Below are 21,784 nucleotides of genomic sequence, written 5' to 3' on the forward strand. Positions count from 1 at the left end.
AAGCATTGCGAATCCTCAAGAACGCCATTCTACGCAGATGGCCAGAACACCACGGTCAAGTGCCATCACAGATAACACCTTACTTCAGTATGAGAGACAAACTAACCATACAAGATGGAATTATTTTCCGTAGACAACGAATCGTCATTCCTGTCAGCTTACAACATGACATGAAGTGAACGCTGCATGTGTTACACCTCGGTGCAGAATCCTGTCTACCCTGAGCACGGGAAACCATCTTTTGGCCCGGTATGAACACCGAAGTAAAGGAACTAGTCGCATCATGTGAAACCTGTCACAAGTACGAAACCAGCAACCAAAAGGAGTCTCTGATGCCACATGAAGTGCCCAGTCGACCATGGGAACAACTAGGAGTTGACCTGTTCAAGCTAAACTAGAAAGAATTCATGGTAACTGTGGATTACTACAGCAATTTTTGGGAGGTCAACTGCCTAACAAGTACAGTGGAACCCCGTTAATACTGACACCAAAGGGACATGATAAGGTGTCTGCATTATCCGGGTGTCTGTATTAAGCAGGCTAATTTAAGAGAAAATATATGAGCTTTTTAGTTGTCGGGACAAAGAAAACTGTCCATTAGAAGCAGGTGTCCGTATTAAGCGGGTGTCCGTAAGACGGGGTTTCACTATACTACCTCAGCAGCCATAATCCTGAAACTCAAAAACCATTTTGCACGGTATGGTTGCCCTGATCCCCTGATCAGTGACAATGGCCCGCAGTTCACCTCATCAGAGTTCACCAAGTTTGCTAAAGAATGGGACTTCAAACACAGAACCAACAGCCCTGGCAACAGTAACGCAAACGGGAAAGTGGAATCAGCAGTGAAAACAGCAAAGAACCTTATCCGGAAAGCCCTGGATTCCAGAACAGACCCATACATTGTGATACTCGACTATCACAACACACCGACCCAAGGAATGGAGTCAAGCCTGGTGCAATGCTTAATGAACAGGAGAACACAAACACGAAAGCCCTTCTTCAGCCCAGGACACCACAAACAGACTGAGAAATGAAAGACCTGACAAGGTGACAAGTACAGCAGTCCAAATACTACAACCAACACTCGTGACTTGCCCACCCATTTCAGAAGGCGACGTCGTATAAATGAAACCCTTTCAACTAGGAACTTAAGTGTGGAAGAAAGGCATGGTCACATCACGGCTAGATGAGAGATCCTATGTAGTGGAAACGCCTGACGGAGAGACATACAGAAGGAGCTGTTACCACCTGGGGAAAACCAAAGAGAGTCCTGACGCCTCGACGATACTGGACGTAACACCTGTGAGATATACTGGGGAAGGCTCATCACCAACCAAGATCACACGAGAAGTATCCCATACAGAAACACCAAACACCTCTGACACCATCAGCGAACTTCCTATAGCTGCATCCAAGAGTTCAATACGGCCACCGCACACCAGAACGCCACCAGCCTATCTATCGGATTACATGATAACGTAAACAGTATCCTGAACAGTTTGCAGATAGGTCTGAGATGATATAAAGACTATATTCAAAGAACATTTATCAGCGTTTTGTTTTTCTATTAGTATTTTATAGTCAGAGATCAATATCGATGGAATGATTATTTTATGATTGGACGTCTAACCGTGAGTCTCTGGTTTTAAATGAACTGTAACTTAAGAGACACTTTCAAAACAGGAAGGATGTCACAACATGCCAATGTGTCAATCTGTATTCAATCAGCGCTAGCCTAGGCTTGTATCGTGTTACACTTGAAGGTTCATTTGAATAAAGCACTCTAGAGTTGTGGCTACTGTTATAGTCATCTCGGTTCTGTCCTCGTGTACCGGTTCATAAGAAGCGATACAAAAGACCTAACAATGTTCAACAGTTAAACAAAGGTTCGTAAAGAAAGGAGTACAATGGTTATTCCCTCTGTGTACCGGTACACCAGGACAGAACCCTCATCTTGCACTATATATATTGAAACACCACTTTTTATGATGGATTCAGTATATTGACATTGATTGACATGACCACTAACCACTCAATCTGAGGTTGAATGTCGATTTTAGCATTTTAATAACATGGGGATGAACTCAGTCTAGCTAAATGAAGGCGTTGAACGCACTTTTAATCACTGTTGGTCTTTTAAGCTTGCTGATAAAAACCTCTTTAAGTCTTTATGCATATTTAGGAACTAAAGCCGATTTTACCAACCTGGTCACGTAGGCAAAGGTTTCGTATCCCTTTCTAAATGGTTGCATCAGGAGACACAGTTTTCTGTGGCAGAGGACGAATGAGCCTATGTCAAATTTGACGACGCCATTTTCTTGTTCCATAACTTGGATCATTGAATAAGATTAGCATAATTTGTTTTCATCTTCGACAGTACTGCACATCCATACATACAAGTCTACACTCGTCGGCTAAACTCGTCTGCATTGGTGCCCAACTTTGTAACCACGCCGAAAAACGCGGGCCGACAACAATGTACGTGTCACCCCGGTCGTGAAATAGTCATCACATTTGCTAGGGATTTTTCTTATTTTTCTCACTTTGTATACTTTCGATTTCGGATGTAATTATCAACAAACGAGATCGTAAGGGACAAAAAGTTCAAAATTCGTATTTTTTCTTTTTAAAAAACAAATTGCAATAAAGTGTGAATGTTAACCCATCCTCTGTAAACCATTTGTAGTCGATTTTCTCCAGCTCGGGTCGTTCGAAAGGTGGATAACGATATTCTCCGGATAAATCACTATCCAGCGGGTAGCTTGGTTTGTTTTGTTAACACTTGTCCACCGGATAGCGATTTATCCGTTCATCCACCTTTCGAACAACTGGGGCCTGAACCTGAACGGTATTTGGCCATGCATTAGATGAAAATCGTCCAAATGACATAAAAGAAAGGCTACATTTCAAATCCTCACTTTGATTATGAACACCTTAAAGTGAAAGAAGGACTCGCGTTTGGATCACACGCGCGACTGAACGAGTCAAACGGTCAATTACTGAAATCATACGTCCGAGGTACGGCATACTGATGACCACTGACGCGTCAGCTGACTTCAGTGTTTATCCTAAGACCCTGTTTACAATGAGGTAGGGTAACCTTAGTGCTAGGGTTACTCTTGCAAGAAGGTTACCCTAGCATTCACACATTTCTTTTTTTTTTTCTTTCTTTTTTTTTTTTTTTCATGGGCGTGTTTACAAGGCAGGTAGGGTTTCCCTGGCTCTAGGGTAACCTTAGCTGAACACTAGGATTACCCCCCTCCCCCCCCCCCCCCCGCTCCCCCAACTCCATTCTAAACCCTCTGCTAGGGACAACTCGCCTACCCGGGACAACTTTATCAGGGCTCCAAAAATCAAAATATGATAAAAAATACCGGCAAAAGAAACGAATTGTGACTGTAGAAAGATCGTATTAATTCACAATTTGCTTTAGTTTGGCAGTGGATAGAAAAAATTTCGAAAAAGGGCTTTTTGCGACGATAATAGCCTGCGTGGCAGGCCGTAGAAGGGGAGGGAAAGGGTCAAAATGAGCGCAGAGGATAGAGTACGCTTCGAAGAGGGACCCTACCCTCACGCGCTTCGCGCACTCGTTTTTCTTCTTTCCCTCCCCTTCGGACGCCCGCCACGCAGGCTACCAAGATAATATTTGCCGCTAATGTCGCTAGTATATTCAATCGTAGAATTGCTTATAGTTTTGCTGTCAAATTAATCCCAAATTAAAAAAGAATTACTGGGATTTTAAGTGAGCTAAGAAATTGAAATGATTTCGGCGGAACTGAGATCGAGAAACTACGTCATTCAAGTGAAAATAGGTTTTGACAATAAAATTATTATCGGTTGCGTGTGTTATTTACCAGGTTAACTAAGGAGAGACCGGTTTAACTTGTCCCGGGTAGTAGGGTACCCCTTCGTGAAAAAGTTTGCTTCTAAACGCGAGCTGTCTTTCACCCTCTAGCTAGGGAGCTACCTGTACCTGCTTGTAAACGGGGCCTAAGAATTCGATCATGAAAGTTTCATCATTTTCCACGAACCTAAGTACAAATATCCCTTGAGGTCGGCACACACGAGGGGACAAGTCCCTGCGACTAAACCCTGCAACAAGTCGCGGGGACAAGTCCCATTGTGTAAACCAGCCATTTTTGGCAAAAAATATAGTCGCAGGGACTAAAATTTGGTTCCTGCGACTTGTCCCTCAAAACACTTCGCGTGAACTGTTCGTGGGACAAGTCCCTGCGACCAAATTAAAATAAACCAAGCACGGATGCGTATGCTAAACTCCCATATCTCCCTACGCGCTCTGTTTCAAGATGGTGCCTCACCGTTCGGCTCGCCGGAAGACGTGCGTTGATGTTGGAAAAGGAGTTTGGAGTGTTACTAGCACGAAAATTGTGAGAGAATTTTACGAAAAAAATAATTAACATCCCTGTTATCCGGAAATTGAGTAAAAAGGAGGCACTGGTTAATTAAGCTGAACAATTCTACATTTTTAATTAAAGCTTAATAATTTCGGATTAGCATTGATGTAAACGCTACAAAGGACTAGTCCATGCAACCAGTTCCCTCTTGTTGACTCTTCAAGGGACTTGTCGCAGGAATTAGTCCCGGGGACTTGTCCCCTCCTGTGCACCGACCTTTATACTTGGAAAATGAAAGACAGATCCATTTCCTTTCCTTGAAATGGCTCCTACAGGTCCTTGCAGTAGTCACGGAGTTCTCCTATGTTTTTTTTTTCGAAAAAACCGAAAAGTTCAGCTCTGATATTTATTTTTTTTCCTCTGGCTTTCCGGTGAGTTACCATGGACAATTTTTCTATTGTGCGAGCTTAGAAAGTGAAAGGTATCTTTTATAATTAATAAGTTCAGTTTTCAGGGGAATATTGAGTATTTAGTAAGCTTCTAAGGTAATATCCAAAAAAAGCCCTGGAGGAGTATTTATTTGGTTGATCAAACCATCAGTTTAGTTTACCATTTTTAGTCATCTGTGAGATCAGGAGAAATCAAACAGACTCCCCGACTGAAATATGGCATCCCCAGAAGCAACTTGGGTCGACCTTATTGATGAGCGAACACCGCATTTAATGAAGGAGGTCGCACCAACAAAGCTGCTGCCTTACTTGAATCTATCAAACGGTGATGAAGAAAATATCAGATGCGATGAGACGAACAAAGGGAAAACACAAGCCGCGCTGACTCTACTGGATAAACTCAAGAAGCAAAATGGACCAAACGGACGGAAGGCGTTTGATGGGCTTGTTAGAGCGCTTAGAAATGTGGGAAGTCAGCAGTCCGCATTGCTTCTCGACCCACACTTTAAAGGTAAGAACTTACATTACGAGTTCTTCAACGTGTGAATCGAAACGTCTCAACCAGACCATTTTGTATTCTGTGACGTCGTCGAGAGTTCATTTCTTCATTTATCAAATTGCTTGACCGTCCTGATCAGTTACATGTCTGTCTGACTAAAAATATAAATATATGTTGTAGTTTATTCTTACCCTTAATACAATTTCATATTTTCCTTTGTTCTGGTGTATGGCAATATTTATATCATGTCGTAGAAAATACAGCTAATCAGAATACAGGAAAGCCATTGTATATCCGACGGTGCAGTATAGAATTCCTAAAGTAACGGCCCCCGTTACTTTCGGATTTAGTAAGCAAAAGGGGCCGCTACTTTCGGATACCCTTTACTTAATTCGGGCCTGCTTTCGAGTAGCCGTTACTTTCGGATGGTTAGAAAATGTTTGTATGGTAATTCACATTCATTTCAGACAAATCGGACGGGTAACATGAAATTAACAGTTGCGTTTATGTATGTTACTAACTACCCACATAAACAAAGCAGATTGTATAAACAAAAAAGACTCTAAATGTTGGCACTGTAGGGCGATAGTGTAATGAACGCATTGTATCGCAATGCACTAATTACACTGTATCATTTGACACTGCTACCAGACAAATACAGCTTATAAATCATAGTTTCAGAAACATTCAGTTAAGTCAGAAATCAAATCACAAATAACTCTTCAAGTTGTTCAGTCAAGCAGTCAAGCTGGTTCACCCGCATTGCGCTCGATATCAGAGAGTTTCTGACTTCTTCAAAGGGCCGCTATTTTCGGGGGGACTGTTACTTTCGGGGTTTATCGTCAGTAAAATACTGTAAATAAACTGAGCCCTCCTCCGTTAAGCGGCCGCGGCCACCTTGTGGTCGTCTCGATGAGGCTTTTTCTGGCCGCCCAAAATTTAGTGCATTTAACTTAACCTTGTTTTGGAAAAGGCAATGGCGGATAAGAGTCCAAACTAGAATGTTATAACATATAACATTTATGATTTGATATGTGGCTTCAACTCAACCATATAAAAATTAACAGCTAAGTCAGTCTTTTTATTCCCTTTTCTCTCTGATCTTACTGTTGTACTTTTCTGCTTGGGATGGGTTTTGGGATTTTAGGAGTCGTAAAATGAAGCGTGTACTTAGTGCAAAAGAACGCACTTTTCTTTAACCATGTTGTCATATATCTATGCATATATAGAATAGTATTGATCCTTAATCGTACCTTGCTGGTAAGTTTCGGCAGTATTTTTTTCCACTCCCCATAAATTAAAACCGGCAAACGGAGACATTTCAGGGGCCTTTTCGTCGTTTTAGGAGTGCTTCACTCGAGGAGACGGTTAAAATTCATACTATGACAGACTATGCAAGTAATTTTACACGAGGAATACTAAGGATGTCTTTTGAGACTGAAACAAAATATTGAATTGAAAGACGATAACATAATGTAAGAACGTTATTTTTCAGTTCCTTCAGCAACAGAAGATATCCAAGATAAAAATAGTTACCGACTTGGAATTTTGGGTACGGCAGCAGGTACGTTTATAAATAAACAGCTTGTAACAATAATGAAACTTAAATCCGCGCGGTGAAATTTAGAGTGCATTACGTCGAAACGATAGAAAACAGTTTTATGAAGCAGCACTAGCCAAATAGCAGCAACACACCCTATTTACTGGCAAAACCAGAAGAAACAACTGCTAGCACTTTTACTTTGGAAAATGTTCAATGTGGGAATCGTTAAATTTCATTGGCTTTTCCATTTAATTCGATCACACTGATTTGTTGACTTCTCAACCAACAACAAATAATATTATTCCGTCCGTATCTAGCCAGAGTTCAAATAATCCGAAATCAAAAGAAAACAGTTCTGTAACCAGAAAATCTGGAAAAACTGCAACCCAATAACTCTCTACTTACTGGAAAAAAGTCTTAAACGGGCGACAAATAGATCGCACGTTTCTGCATTTGAATATTCATATGTCAATGTGGTAAATAATTTAAGTCCCCATGCTTACATCCTACTTCGTACAGTAGGAATCCTTTGCAAATCTTCGCGGCTGTCACCACGAAAAGACCTGGGAGCAACTGCTGAATTCCCTGCCACATACCCTGCGTGATTTCCCCAGTGAACCAATCACAATTCTTTGCTACGCATAGCAACCAACCAGTTTGCTCCATTTTGTATAGACAATGAATGACGTCAAATTCCCATTTTCGTGTTTTTCAAAGTTGAAAGATTTTGAAATAAAAAGGCTTTTTGTACAGTTTGTTTCTTTATTATATTAAACAATAGGATTATGAGCTCGAGATTTCTATCACACATAGAAATCGAGAGCGAATAATCCAATTGTTTTAGTATAAATCTACTAGTCGTTCAAAACTTTATCTAAATCCTCTTCACAGACACTTCGAAAACGTAAAGAAGCGGGCCGTCATTTTGTTAACAAGGGCACACTGCTACGCTACTGACTATCTATCACAGAATAGATAGTGAGTAGCGTAGCAAATCAGAGAACGGCGTTCACGATAGAACGTTAGTTGATTTATAATAAAAAACAAATAGATTCCATGTTGCCGTGCGTCTGGTCAGTAATAGATCACAGAGGACGTCAGAATGTGGTAAGAACATCTGTGACACACTCAGCTATCGTCTTGAGTGCCACTTTTTTGTTCTTACCGCATTTTGACGTCATCTGTGATCTATTAATAAACAATTAGATTATTCGCTCTCGATTTCTATTGCGTGCTGCGCCTTCGTCAACTATCACGTATAGAAATCGAGAGCAAATATCCTAATTGTTTTATCTAACTCCACTTCAAAGACACCTCGAAAATGAATAGATAGTGAGTATAGCGCAGCCAATCAGAGAACGCTAGTATATTTATACTAATACTGAACAGACGCACGACAACATGGAATCTATTTGTTTTAAAACTGAAAAGGGGTGGCTCGTGGTACGCAGTCACAAATATCTTTGGCTCGACCTATCTTTTTTGCTGGCCACGCGGTACGCAGTGAGTAATGAATGTATCAATTTAAGGATTGCAATGATTTCAATTTGGAAAAAGGAATTAACAAATTCATTTAGTGTTTGTTACAATTGTTAGGACCTAATTCGTAGGAACCGGATTTCATAGTGGAATTAATGAATGTTCAAGTTAAGGCTTACAAAATTTAAGTTAAAATGTTACGTTGAATGTGAAATGTTGGTGGCCTCATTTCTTTTAGAACGAGGAATATACACATGTACTTAGTTTATTCCCTTGGTGTCCTAAGGAGTTCGCTTTCGTGTTGGTTTGCAATCGCGATTTGTGTTCCCTTAATACAAATGTTTGTGGAAACAACGGAGAGTCATTAATTTATTTCCCTTGGGCGCTTTCCATTAGACCAAACCTTCCGAAATTGTCGAAACGGGGGCAAATGGTACGGAAATTTCCCGGGAAAGGTCCCAGAAAATCCGGAAATTGTTGAATTTCCGAAAAGCGAACCATTCAACCCAAAATTCTGGAAATTCCGGGATGAAAATCAAATGGAACGGAAATTTCCAGGAAAATATGTTCGAAAATTTGGGTATACCTCACGAGGTTGTCTTTTTTTCGGAAATTATGCAAATTCTCGATTTTCTATTCAATGCTAGTTCTTATGGCCGCGATCACAGCGAGTGGGGTATCTCACGCAAGGATGACGGCGACGCGTATTCGAAAGTGGAAATACTTTAGAATCATTCCCCTTATATGTCGATAAATACTAGCTGCAGCTAAATTCCTGAAGAAAACGTTTTATAAAAATAATGCTCCCGTAGTGTACTTGCTTGTTTTGCGTAGGCTGGCTAGGAAATGTACAAAGATTTATAACGCGTGCAGAACCATTGTACGACTCATTAAACCCTTTGTTTTGCGACTTTTTCGCTCCCGTTGTGGTTTGTATAAGGTCCCTGCTGTTGTGGTCTATAAAAAGTCACGATGTTGACATATTAGTGTTCTGTTTGCTTCTATATTTGCGATTTTAACCTCGAAATCATTGAAAATTCCAAGCGAGCAAAACTGTGCGGCTTGTCGTTTTCCACACTGGAAAAGTCTGTACCATTCGCCCATGGAAATTTCCGGAAATTCTTACCGGAATTTTTGGTCGAATGGAAAGCGCCCCTTATTTTCCTTGAATAAATTTATACGTTCTAAGGGTCTCGTGCGCATTTGCTTTAGTTCTGGGCTCTGGAGCTTTCAGAACAAATAATGTACATTCTGTTTAGCGCTTTGTAGTTCTCACAGTTAAAGAACGAAAAATATACAGTCGATCTTGTACTAGTTCTGAATTCATTAGTTGTTATACTTATTTATCACGGCGTACCGTGCACCGCGTATCCAGCACAAAACACAGCTACGCCATTTTGAATTTATTTCTCAATTGAATAAATCTTAAATACTTAAACATGAATTGATTAGTTACCGCGTGACCACGAAGCTGGCTACGTGGAAATGAATTCAAATGACAGGGTATTCTGCAGTTTTGTGTTTTGTGAAGGAAGCTTTTGGAAGGAATCATGAAACTTGAAACGTTGCTTGATTCGATGTCTGGCCGAAGAGTCGGTTTAAACCTAACAAACAAACAAATAAAGGACTTAGTACACTATTTATTATGTCCCTGCCCCGTTTGCCCTTTTGCCATTGGTCAGTTGCCAGCTTAAACCCATCGGACTGAAACATTTGGAGTGTATTATACTGGTAAAACGTGTGAATGAAATTATGATATTTCTTTAACAACCCCAGAAATTGGCGTAAGAATCCGTTTACTCAACGAAGAGACAAAGAAATACTGCGTAAAGGGAGAGAGAGACATCTTGAATAAATATGAAGATATCAGATCAGATAGCACGCTGCAACTTCGCGATCAACTGCATAAGGTACGTACAAGCTAATGGACTCCTGGTAAGTATTGATACTATAAAGAGGACGTGAGCCTAATGATAACGCTTGTTGAGGGTTTTAATTACTAAATAAAACCTCAAAGACTTCAAATAGTAGCACTTTTATATTTATGTGATAGGAAGTGCCAGACAGATAATCTTACCGAGTTATTGTTCCCGGTTGGCGAAATCTGCAGAACTGACTGGTTTCGCAAGGCATAGCGACAAGCGAGAGACCTAAACAGATACAGACAAACTAATCTGAAAAAAGGGCTTCCTTGGGTCCATGTGATCTGCTGACAGAGCGAACTAGTCGTTCGATATGTCGTATCAGATGTTAAAATTTGGCTTCAATAATAGCCGCTTTTACAATTTTTTTTTTCAGTAAAACTCACTCTTTTTGGGAGTTTCAAAGATAGTTGATGGTTTCTATACTTAGGGTGACTGTAAACATAAGTATCTCGTTTAATGATATTTCTTTTCATCCAAGGATTTGCCCGAAGGCGCAGCCTTCTCCGCGGTATGTCAAGAAACCAAAGATAACTTACCAGCATGCAAGTTGCGCGTGTCTCTGAAGTCCGCTGCTGATCAGATATGGGAAGATTATAACAACGGAAAGCTGGTGGCAATTTTAAAGAAGAACTTGTTGAGCGGAATGACTGCCATTTCATCTCACTTAAGAATGCGTATTGACATTATGAAAGAGGAATACGACCGGGCGTGTTACATTTTGGCTGGTAAAACATATTTTTGTTTCTCTTTAATAGCATTGATTTAATCTATGGAGCATGTAACTACAGTTACATGCAGAAAGCCGGTGGTTGGTAAAAGGAGCCGGGTACGCCTCACCAGTCTAAAAATAGATGAGTGGATTTTACCAATCGCAAGGAATTCAAAAGTCAAGGACGATTGCTGTTTTCTTCATTTTTGGTGCCAACTTTACTAGTGAAACTTGTATGCCTGAACAATGTTACGCGAAGATTTGGCATTATTAACCAAATAGCAGCGTTAAATGAGGAGGCTGATCGAGAGCTTAATACTCACTCTCTGGGCTCTAATTGGTCAGAAAGATGTTAAAGAATGTCTTGGCGCCGGCCTTAGATGAATATGTGCCAGCATTTTCATACAATTATTCAGCAGCACTAGGTGCTGTTATGATCTTTCCTGACTCGGCGATTTGTTTTTCAGGTGGTAATCAGACTCATTCATCAGACGAAACTCAGAAATTAAAAAAAGATCGCATTCCTCCAGGTACAGTTAAGCTAAGTACTCAGTACTCGTTCTGTAATTAGTATTAGTATACGGCCCTCTCTTCCCATTTCGTTCTCGATTACCATTGTTATTATACATTGAACTCACTATCTCTTTTCTGATTGGCCGAAAGCGTACAGTGAATTTTCGAAATCTGCGCCTGTGACGTCATCTAGCTGCAGATTTTACAATAATCATGTCAAGGACACTCAAGGTCACTGGTAATAATGTCATGTAGGACCGCGCCGCATGATTTCTAAGGGTAATCATAACAAGTTTGGTCACAATTACAGGGGAGAGACAATACAGGAAGTCCATCGAAACTTGAGCAAATTAATGTACTGTATATTATTTTCACAGACACTATAAAGAAACTCGACCAGTGTTAATTAATGTCTGTAAACAGTAAACACTCGTAGTATTACCCTTCAATGTGCTCATTACCCTTGAAACGAAAATCATTTTGATGCTTGGAAGAAAAGTTTCGTATTTGTTTCAAAAACACACATAGTCTTTCCTGTTTTCGTTCGCCATTCGTGACATATCATTATGGAAACAGTAGTTGTTTGGCTGGTTATTGGTTTGTAGTAAAATAAAATCTGGCATAATCATGTTGGCAGGAAACGTTGTGATGTTTGATCATATACACTCTTTTCTTGCAGTGTTTCTTGACCAAAGAGCAGATCCAGAGCTTAAACTCCGTTCATACCAACATGAACTTTCGTGTCCTGCATTGGAAGGCAAAAACTCCATAATTTGTGCGCCAACGAACAGCGGGAAGACGTACGTAGCCCTTGGCATAGCTAAAGCACATCTGGAAAAGCAGAAGGAAATAGGGAGCAAGCGTCCCACGGAGGTTTCTCACCCAAAGGTGTTGTTCGTTGTAAACAAAGTTAATCTGGTTTTACAACAGAGGCAGCGGTTTGATTACTACTTGTCCAACAGGTACTTCACACTGTCTTGTGTTTTTTTTATTATAAAATCGAATAATGAAGCAGCGTCATAACAGCGGAGAAAGTAGCTCTCAAGTGGAGTGCTTTTCTTGAAGGAATTCAAATCCTCTTTAAAATGAAGTTATTATTTGTGACACCATTCTGCGCGCACAAAGCGCAACCCAAGAATAAACCAATTTATGCACAAAAGTAAAGCTTAATTATAACACAAGTAAAAAAGCCTTAAACGCGCTTGGTTCTGTTTGAAAGCACACTATAGAGTCGAGACCACTTGATATTAGGGAAAAACACTTGCTTTTTAGCCGTGTTTCACAATTCTTTTCGTGTTTTCGTGACTTTCTTGCGTGCTTTATGACAGAACGCTGTACGGCCAAGACTTTTAATATATAGATTTAGGCCAGCCTAAAGGCGTAGCTCCTGGGTCGGGTTATTCAGAGCCCGAGTAAGCTAACCCAGGAAAAGAGAGAATTTTGATTTGAGTTTTGTAACTTTGCGGTGAGGTTCTCTGTATGTTGTTTGGCCTTCTGTTTTGAGTTTTATAATCACAAAATACACAAAATAAAAGCAGTGAAAAACATTTGTATAAAAGAAAAAGTTATAATTCGGTTAACTTTTAATCCTGGGTTAGCGTTAACCGGCTTCCGAAAAACCCGGCCCTATTTTCAACAAGTAAACCTGACATGAGCTTTAAACTTGAGACCGCGATATGGTCACGTGATACTGGTCAGCAGTCGGTCGGTCGGTCAGCCAAGTAACTAAACAAACAACCACCCAACAACCTGTAGTAAGTCAAAGTTGATCATTCGGTCTTCGTCTAGGCGACCGTCGACGTCTAGGCTCAATTTTCAGCCGTTTTGGGAGTCCGGCTGTTTACGCGGGCTCACAAAATGGCTGGAAATCGAGCCTAGTCTTCGTCATGATTAATTAAAGTCCAAAATTAATAAAGCATACGTTTATTTTACAGCTATGATATTACAGACATATCAGGAGCCAATGCCCAAGAAAAACTACTCGATGAGATAATCCAAGAAAATGACGTCATTGTCTTGACCGCCCAGATTCTGGTGGATGCTCTGAAGTCCAGAAGGGTCGCCATAAACGACTTCTCTTTACTGATATTTGATGAATGCCATCACACTGATAAAGGCCATCCCTACAATGATATCATGCTGAACTATTTGGAAATTAAATTTCCTTTTCGAGGTGGTCGAAATAAGGCAGTAAAGGAAAGGCTGCCGCAGATCATTGGGCTGACGGCTTCGCTGGGAGTTGGAAAAGCTCGCAATAAGAATGAAGCCCAGGAACACATTCTTCAGTTGTGTGCAAACCTTGACTGTTCCGTAATTGTTACTGTAGAGAAATACAAGAAGGATCTGAAAGGTTGGTTCCTTTGCTATATGGAGAAAACTGAGCAACTGAGCAATAAATTTATATTCTATCTTTATTAAGCACAATATCATGGGCAAAGATCTTTGAAAGACTTTTTCGATAAAAATACTCCAGTGGATGCAGAATCTTGATCTCATTTTTAATGTATATTCTGTGTTGTATGACTTTTTATTCAAAGGTATGACCGGAAGGTGCGAACGTATTTGTCACGAAATCCCGGATGGTGAAGCGGATTACTTTGATGAGATCGTACGAAACGTTATGATTACAATTGAGGGAATGATGCCACAGTTACCTGCCGGCCGCAATGGGCGGCCTCAGATGAACCACGGAAGTCAGCAATACCAGCAATGGCTGAAGGAACTGGAACGGAGTTCAGTAGCCCTCAAGAGCCGTGACCAGTTTACCTTGGTACAACACTTGATGGTGTATAATACTGCCTTATCCATCAAGAAAAGCTGCCGAGTCAAGGACGCCCTAAAATACGTCACGGAATTTCATGACAGGCAGAGTGAAAACAAGTTTAAGGATATTGATCGAAAGTTAAGGATGCTCTACGAGAAGGTACGCCGTAAGATGGTGGGAGGCTTGATCTGGTTGCTCTGTTCGATTTGCCAACTAATTTACCGTGTTAGTTGTGTTTGCGAAGCCGACCTTTCGAAAGTTATCCCCTGAGGCTCAACCCTACCTTCGCTTTCAGTTGAAAAATAGTAAGCGTTTCACTTGCCCGAGGAAGCAGCACATCAGGACCTCATTTTAGAAATTAAGCTTTGCTCATTTTTTAGAGAGACACGTATTCGTGTAGTATGAGAGTCTTTTTGCCGTCCTTCCACATACCAAATGAAATAAAGATTGAACTTCGCAGTGGTCATCCCGATAAACTCCAATATGCAACGTCACAGTCGATATACAGTTCTATATTTCGTGGTGTTTTCTTTGTATCCAAGTCTCTTTGGGAACTGAGGGACAAAAGAAACTTGAAAAGTTTGCAATATTGTCCTGAAAGCCTCGGAGCCATGTTAGAATATTGATGCAGCGCACGTGACTCATTCAAGTAATTGCAAATTTAGCCCGAAACAAGATTTCGGGGCGTTGTTGTTGTTGTTGTTGTTGTTTCTTCAACGGGATTCGAATCCGTAGCCTCTGCGTTAGCCATGCAGTGCTGTACAACTGAACTGAGCTATGAAGACACATTCATTGGGAGCAGGCCAATTGACTGAGTTCATCATGAGTTAGAACTCGTGAAATGAACTGAAACGTAGAATGAATGTGAACTGCGGAAATCAAATGAAATGAAGATGTGACCATCCCAGTTGTCACATAAATACCTCTTACTGACCGAGTTCGAGGTCCGTACTGTAAGTTATGGACTGAGCTTTTTCTCCTTCGATTTACGGCCCAAGCGCGAAGCGCGCGTGCCATAAATTAAGGGGAAAAAGCGAGGATCCGTTACTTACAGTACAGACTGAGAAGACGCTTTAAATTTCTAGCTTTAAATAATAGCTTTAAACTAATAGCTTTAAATCTTGGCGGGCTTTACAGTAGAATACGGCCCGCTATACCAATCACAGCGCTCGTAGTAACTGAGAGTTATAAAAATCTTAAACAGCCAAAAGTAAAAGAAAGGAACAGTAGAAACTCTAGGCAATAAACTGATTGGATATGGAAAGAAGTGAAGGACATGCATAATAGGCCTTTTTTGAAATCATTCCAGGCCAAGCAAGACCTTGATTCAGAGAGAAGAAAGAAAGGGGAACTCAAAAACCCTAAATTAGAGGCTGTTGCCCAATTGTTGAGAACAAAATACCAGGCATGCGTGGAGGAAGGAGGCCAACAAACAGCTAAAGGGATGCTCTTTACTCAGACACGGGAAAATACCAAGGCATTGAAGGCTTGGCTTGATGAGAATAGTGATCTAGCCTTTATCAGGGCTGAGCGCCTCGTTGGAACTGGCAAAGGAGAAGGTCTGTAGGCATTTTAACCCTTGTTCAGATCATCTGCAGACATTGCAGTGCCGGTGTTAAACGCCGGACTAAATATTAAAAGCTATCCTTCACCCAAACTTAAAAAAAATAACATTAAATATAAAACAAAACAAAACCGATATAATTACGAGCAGTACTTCTTTTTCATTAGTTCGTAGAGTAGTGGAGGATGTGTAATATTTTTCTCTCATTTATTTGATCCTCTTGGTCGACAAAAAAAAGAAAAGATGGACTTCTTGTAGGCTAACAAACCTTTATTGATTAATTGAAGATCTTCCTTTATTAGTGCATATTTGATGCTTTATTTAGTGGTCATTCCATGGTTGTCTTCGCTAATTTCCTCGCATATAGTCCAAATTAAACTACTAACTGCACCATAGTACACTGCCAATTAAATTTATAGAGCTACATTTAGCTTTTTTAACTTACAGTCGTAAATAATATATAGATTTAGCCAAGTCTAAAAGCGGAACTCCTGATCGTAATAATTAACCATAAAGGAAACCAGTACCTGGTCAGCAGTCAACTTGAAAAGCACGTGACTTCGATAAGTTCTAAACCTGAACTTGCAATATGGTCATGTGATACTGGTCAGCAGATACCTTGTTTCGACAGCAGTCAATGAAGCATAACATGGATGTCCGATATCAAAGATGTACCTATGGTAATGGTGCTACTCTCTTACTTTTCAAGGTATTGGGCTTCGCATAGAAGCGTACGGACAGTCACGTGACAACGAAAATTTTTTAGATCGATGTCTTACCAAATTTTCTAAGGTATGGGGCTCCGCTTGGAAGCCCTTCGGGCTGCAGGAGCTCCGCTATGAATAATGACTTGAATGTTCCTTATTAGGATTAAACGCAAACAGCTGCACTCTCTATTAACTGTACACTTGTTTCTTCTTTACAGATGGAATGACCCAGTGCCAACAAGAGGAAGTCATCGCTAGTTTCCGTAGTGGTCGAATAAATCTGCTAGTTTCTACTACAGTTGGCGAGGAAGGAATTGACATACCTGACTGCAAATACGTCATTCGTTATGACGTCAGAGGCAATGAGATAGCCAGCGTTCAGTCCCGTGGGCGTGTTCGTGACAAGGAGGGACAGTATGAAGTGGTGGCAGGAAAAGAGACTGGTGTTATCGAGAAGGAGAATCTAAATGTGATCAGAGAGGAGATGATGGAGGAAGCTATAGGCGAGGTCAAGGCTATGGATGGAGATCAGTACAATCGCAAGGTATGATAAAAAAATTAATGAAGAAAAAACTTCTGATGCTTCGAGTTTAAGCCATTCATCAGCGCAGACAGGAGAAATTAGGGTCATGTGTGCGTCAGTATAAATGGAGTCACTTATTTTGGGTAAACGAATTAATTAAATCACAAGCGTTTGCGTTACTTTATGAAAAACAAATTCCCTTTCTGAAGAATTTCTGCTTTCATAGTTGCCTTAAGGTGGCTCAAAACAGTTTCCAGCACTTTTCCAGACATACATTTTGATGGATCAATATTACCACTCTTCATCAGTTGATGCTGCAATCATGGTATCAAAAAACTGCCCAATTGTTGGTGATGACGTTGGTATCATTTTCGTGACACTATTATGTTTCCATAGCAACATTATTGCCTGCTAAAAACACCCTTAAGTTTAGCTTTCAGTACTTGTATTTCAAAAACGGCTTAGTGCAACCCTTTTTTACAACGAATTTTGATAAGCAGGATAAGATGCAACTTCACTTATTGGCCGATAAGCGGCTTTCAGCATCTGATGAAAGAAAGAATGCAGAAATGGGTTCTATACGGTGTTTCTATTATGCCAGTCTGTTCTGTCTTTTCTCTCCCAATCACACCGCTGTTCGTAACCTATTTATTTAATTATTTACTCTTTTTTGTAAGTTTTTAGCCAGTGCATGTCTTTGCTCATACATGTAGTGGCTCTATCAATTCCAAGCCCGCTCATCTCTCATGCCCCCGGGCATTTGACGGGCATGTGACATTTTTAAAATTTTGCTTTCAGAAGGTGGCAGATGCCCCACCGTGGAACAGCTGATGCATACTAAATCTCCATGGCGGGGCCACGAGAAAAGTGCAAATGCCCCACCCATGGGATGGGGTAAAAGTTATATTTTTGCGATATTGCCCTGTACTTGCGATCGCTAATATAACTCGGGAAAAAGCATCTTCTCTTTGGTGAATAGCTTGTATAAGTTTAATTTTGATTGCTACTCATGAAGTCAACTTTATGGCATGGTATTGTATAAAGCGTATTGAAATTGATCCAAACATTTTCAAAAGTAATGCACACCGATCTCCGCAAAGACAAAGACACACTCGCAAAGACCATGTTTGCAGAGAAAACTCATTGAAAGAAGGCTTATCCCATCAAACAAAAATATTATTTGTTTTTGTTATAAAAATGCTAATAACTTACCTTTGAAGGTTTTTATTAAACTTTCCAGGCCCTTTTCTCTTTTTCAACGACTCTCATCATACTTGCTTCTCGCCTCAATTCTCTCGCATAGGCGGGAAGACAAAGATGAACTTTTTGGGACGATGGTAGGGCACGATCTAATTTCCAGTAGGTTAAATCACAGAAAAAGAATTTATATCTACGTTTTTTACGTAGGGTTAATCCTCTTGATATTTAATAAAGCGGGCTTTTGTTTCTAAAAGTACCGATTTATAATTCTAAATTGTCAAATGCCCCACCTCGGGCAGACCTTTTGCAATCAAATGACTACAACCTGTCAAATGCACGTCAAATGCCCCCCGGGGGAGGATGGGCCGGTCTGGAATTGACAGAGCCATAACAATGGTCACTCTAATTGTAGCGGCAATGGTGATGCGCAAAATGTTAATAATACGACTTTTTTTCACCGGCATAAGCACTCTTGATGAGCATGTCATGTTCAAATATTGTTTTAGAAAACAAACAAACAAAAACAATATAAAGCCTATCTTCGCCGGCTCGTAAAGATTGCCTGGGTGATTGACTTGTTTCTTTCCTTTCTTAAAACCAGCAATGTATAACTATTCTCGCTATTTCTAAAGATTTTAGATCTTCAGTTGCGAGCCGTCCATCAGCGTCAAAGAAAAGAGACTTCCAAAAAGTGCGAGAAAGATAAGAGACAACACGACAAGGTGAAGTTGTTTTGCCGTAAGTGCCAGGTGTTCGCGTGCAGTGGAAATGACATCAGGTGTATAAAGGAAGCCCATCACGTGGTCATTGATAAAGACTTCACGTCCAAATTTCATTTCAAGAAAAGCAAGAGTCCCAGAGTGTTGAATGAAATTGAACTGACAGGTATGTCAACTTTGTCCTGGGAGCCACTTAGGGTGGCTCAAAACAGTTTCCAAGACTAAGCTTTTGATGGGTTATTATAACTGCTCTTTGTCAATTGTTGCTTTAACCATGCTATCAAATATCTGCCATTTATTGGTGAACATGTTGATATCATTTTCTTGACACAATATAAATATTTTGGAATATTCAAAGTGGCTCTGGACCCCATGTACAGAATGTTTTACCGTCGACTTTGCCAAAAGTTGCGTCTTATTTTGTTAATTAAAATTCGATGATAAAAAATGGGTTTCATCTAGCCGTTTTTGAATTATAAGCACTAAGAACTAAAATTAAGGGTGTTAGCAGAATATACTGTTGCTATGGTAACGTATTGTGTCACGAAAAAGATACAAACGTGTTAACCATTGAATAAGAGTTTTTTGATTCCATGACAGCAACAGCAACATTTACTTATACCAAAAAAAGGAAAAAAGAAAACAATAATTTCGAAGCTTACAAATTAGGCATTAGCTGCCTATAAGAGCCATAGGGTTACAAAAATAAGCAGCTATCTATAGGATACAATAAAAATTACCGTCATATGTGTTAAATATAAAGCAAAAGTAACTTAATAAATTGAGATATAAACATATACAACAAAGTTAAAAGCTAATATTACAACAAGGCATGATTGTAGCATCAACTGATAAAGAGCGGTCGTAAAGGCCATCAAATCCATTTAAGTCTTGAAAAGTGCAGGAAACAGTTTGGAGCCACCTTAAGTAGTGGGAACACAAACAAACTCAACATGTGACTTCTTGTCATCTTTTTAATCAGGGCCTTTGCACTGCCTGGATTGCGATGCGGAGTGGGGTGTGATGCTGAAGTATCAGTCCAAGGAAATGCCTTGTATCAAAGCTTCCTGCTTTGGATTTGAGTTTGAGAATGAGGCTGGCGTGAAAACGACACTCTCCTTCAAGAAGTGGAAAGATGTGCGAATGAATGTTGAAAGCTTCGAGCACTGCCAAACACAAGTTTTAGATTGTTTCTTGGACTTAGCTGAGCTGTGCTTAGATTAGTTATCTGCGGTCTGTAGTTATTTAGCTAGCAGCAATGACAATTATTATTGCAATATACAAATATAAACAAAGCAAGATAGGCTGACGCAGCGTTGTGCGCGCACATGCACCAAGAGGATTTAAAGTAAGGTAGAAATAACAGCCGCGTAATTGATGTCGGCAATAAAAGTTTAGTTTACGTACAATTATTAAAGTTTGCTCAGAAGGGAGGGGGCGTCTCTAAGCAAGACATTGGTCGAGTCATCACTGCCAGTGTGCATGGGAATTAGTGTGGCCTCTCACTACTTAACTAATAGCCTTATCTTGGTGCCTTGTGTAGTCAATCACTGCACAGGACTTGATTCATCTTGCTCGTTCGTGGAGCTAGCCATGTAATAACAAGAGGAAAAATATGTATTACCAGACGTAAACGTATTGTGTGAACCGCGTCAGAATTACAACACATACCTAAAAATCAATTCTTTCTCTGAAATTAAGTAGCATTTGCCTTCGGATTCCTACAGCTAATAGTTATCTGTTGTCAAGACCAGGTTGCAGGACATGCTATTTTGATAAACTTAAAACATTTTGGTAAGGATCGTTAGAATCAATAGTTACGGACAGTTGATATAGTCACATAGAAATGAGGAACGACAACAAAATGGCATTTGTTAAAAGGTCCTTGCTGCAAGGGTGCAACAATGTATTTAAAAAACCAGAACTTTGAACTTTATGCAAATGTAAAAAATAATCTTTAATGTAAAAATAAAGTGTGTGGCTAAAGATCATTAAAATGGAACAAGTCTTTACTTGTTTTCGGCTATTCATGTTCATTTCTCAGCTTCAAATTATAACCGAGCCAATTTCTGTCAAGTTTGATTTTTTCTTCTTGATGGCATTATACGAAATAAATTTCATGCTTGATCAGTATCGGTGAACACGGCCACATGCTTTTGTACACACTTTAATTTTTTTAAAAAACGTCGCTGTGCAAATGAGTCTACCATTTGGTGGGGACGCCCATCCTCTGACAACGACCTTGCCTATATATACTTTACCAATTTTAATAATATCGAGGCTTCATGTGACACAGAGGTCAGTCACAGTGTTTTGACTTTTTTTTGGCCACGTACAAAATCTCCTTTAAATAGAAGAAAACCTGAAAATAATAGTTTACTAAGTTAGAAAAACATCAAAGAGATGAAAGGAACAAGGATGGTCAAGATCGACACGGATTGCAAACGACGAATTTGAAAAATTTAGGCTAAACTTTTCAAATTGTGCAAACCGTGACTGAGCTCCTTTAATCAGAGAAGTAAGAGGTAATTTTAAGTAACGATCCGCGCAAGAGATATGCATCTGAAATGCAGGGCACGTGTGAAGGTCACAGCAATAAATGATTAATATTAATTAAAATCCTGGCCGTTGATTGGCTGTAGAGTCCGGCTAAATCGGGCTAAAAATGACGTTCGATTGTTTTAGTAATAAATTCGGTACCAGCACCTTCAACTTTGTGTAAAGCGAGTCTTGCGGCCATGGCATATGGGAAACTGGTTCTAAACGAACGTAAGAGATTTCTTACATCGGCCGCCATATTGGATCATCGCGTGATCGTGGGAAAGTATTCAGTCA

At 40.0% G+C, this 21,784-nt stretch overlaps 2 protein-coding genes across 3 annotated transcripts in view; one reads left to right on the forward strand and one right to left on the reverse strand.

The window, feature by feature from the left end:
• The window catches only part of LOC145479995 (protrudin-like), a 66,231-nt gene extending 63,464 nt beyond the window's left edge, over positions 1-2,767 (reverse strand). The window contains exon 1 of one of the 2 annotated variants that reach the window (XR_014048492.1): positions 2,206-2,767. Coding sequence is in view for 1 of the 2 variants with exons in the window: in XM_081458482.1 (XP_081314608.1) it covers positions 2,206-2,339 (134 nt within the window). In the remaining variant the exon portion in view is untranslated. The remainder of the gene's footprint in view (positions 1-2,205) is intronic. The other variant, XM_081458482.1, reaches the window with a different exon arrangement.
• Positions 2,768-4,891: 2,124 nt separating this feature from the next.
• LOC145479959 (ATP-dependent RNA helicase DHX58-like) lies at positions 4,892-20,610 on the forward strand. The gene is made up of 12 exons (XM_081458437.1): positions 4,892-5,315; positions 6,799-6,867; positions 10,102-10,235; positions 10,729-10,975; positions 11,427-11,489; positions 12,152-12,434; positions 13,407-13,822; positions 14,010-14,395; positions 15,546-15,795; positions 16,726-17,051; positions 18,863-19,115; positions 19,932-20,610. Exons 1-12 carry the CDS (start codon positions 5,021-5,023, stop codon positions 20,171-20,173), a joined length of 2,964 nt encoding a protein of 987 aa, XP_081314563.1. The 5' UTR covers positions 4,892-5,020; the 3' UTR covers positions 20,174-20,610.
• The last annotated feature ends 1,174 nt before the right edge of the window (positions 20,611-21,784 follow it).

This window comes from Orbicella franksi, chromosome 2 (genome assembly GCF_964199315.1).
Source record: "Orbicella franksi chromosome 2, jaOrbFran1.1, whole genome shotgun sequence".
Taxonomy (NCBI): Eukaryota; Metazoa; Cnidaria; class Anthozoa; order Scleractinia; family Merulinidae; genus Orbicella; species Orbicella franksi.

Coding starts and splice junctions, on each gene's coding strand:
- LOC145479959 (XM_081458437.1), top strand. CDS start 5,021: ATGGCATCCCCAGAAGCAACTTGGGTCGACCTTATTGATGAGCGAACA. Junction 11,490..12,151: donor AAAAGATCGCATTCCTCCAG/GTACAGTTAAGC, acceptor CTTTTCTTGCAG/TGTTTCTTGACCAAAGAGCA. Junction 19,116..19,931: donor GAATGAAATTGAACTGACAG/GTATGTCAACTT, acceptor CTTTTTAATCAG/GGCCTTTGCACTGCCTGGAT.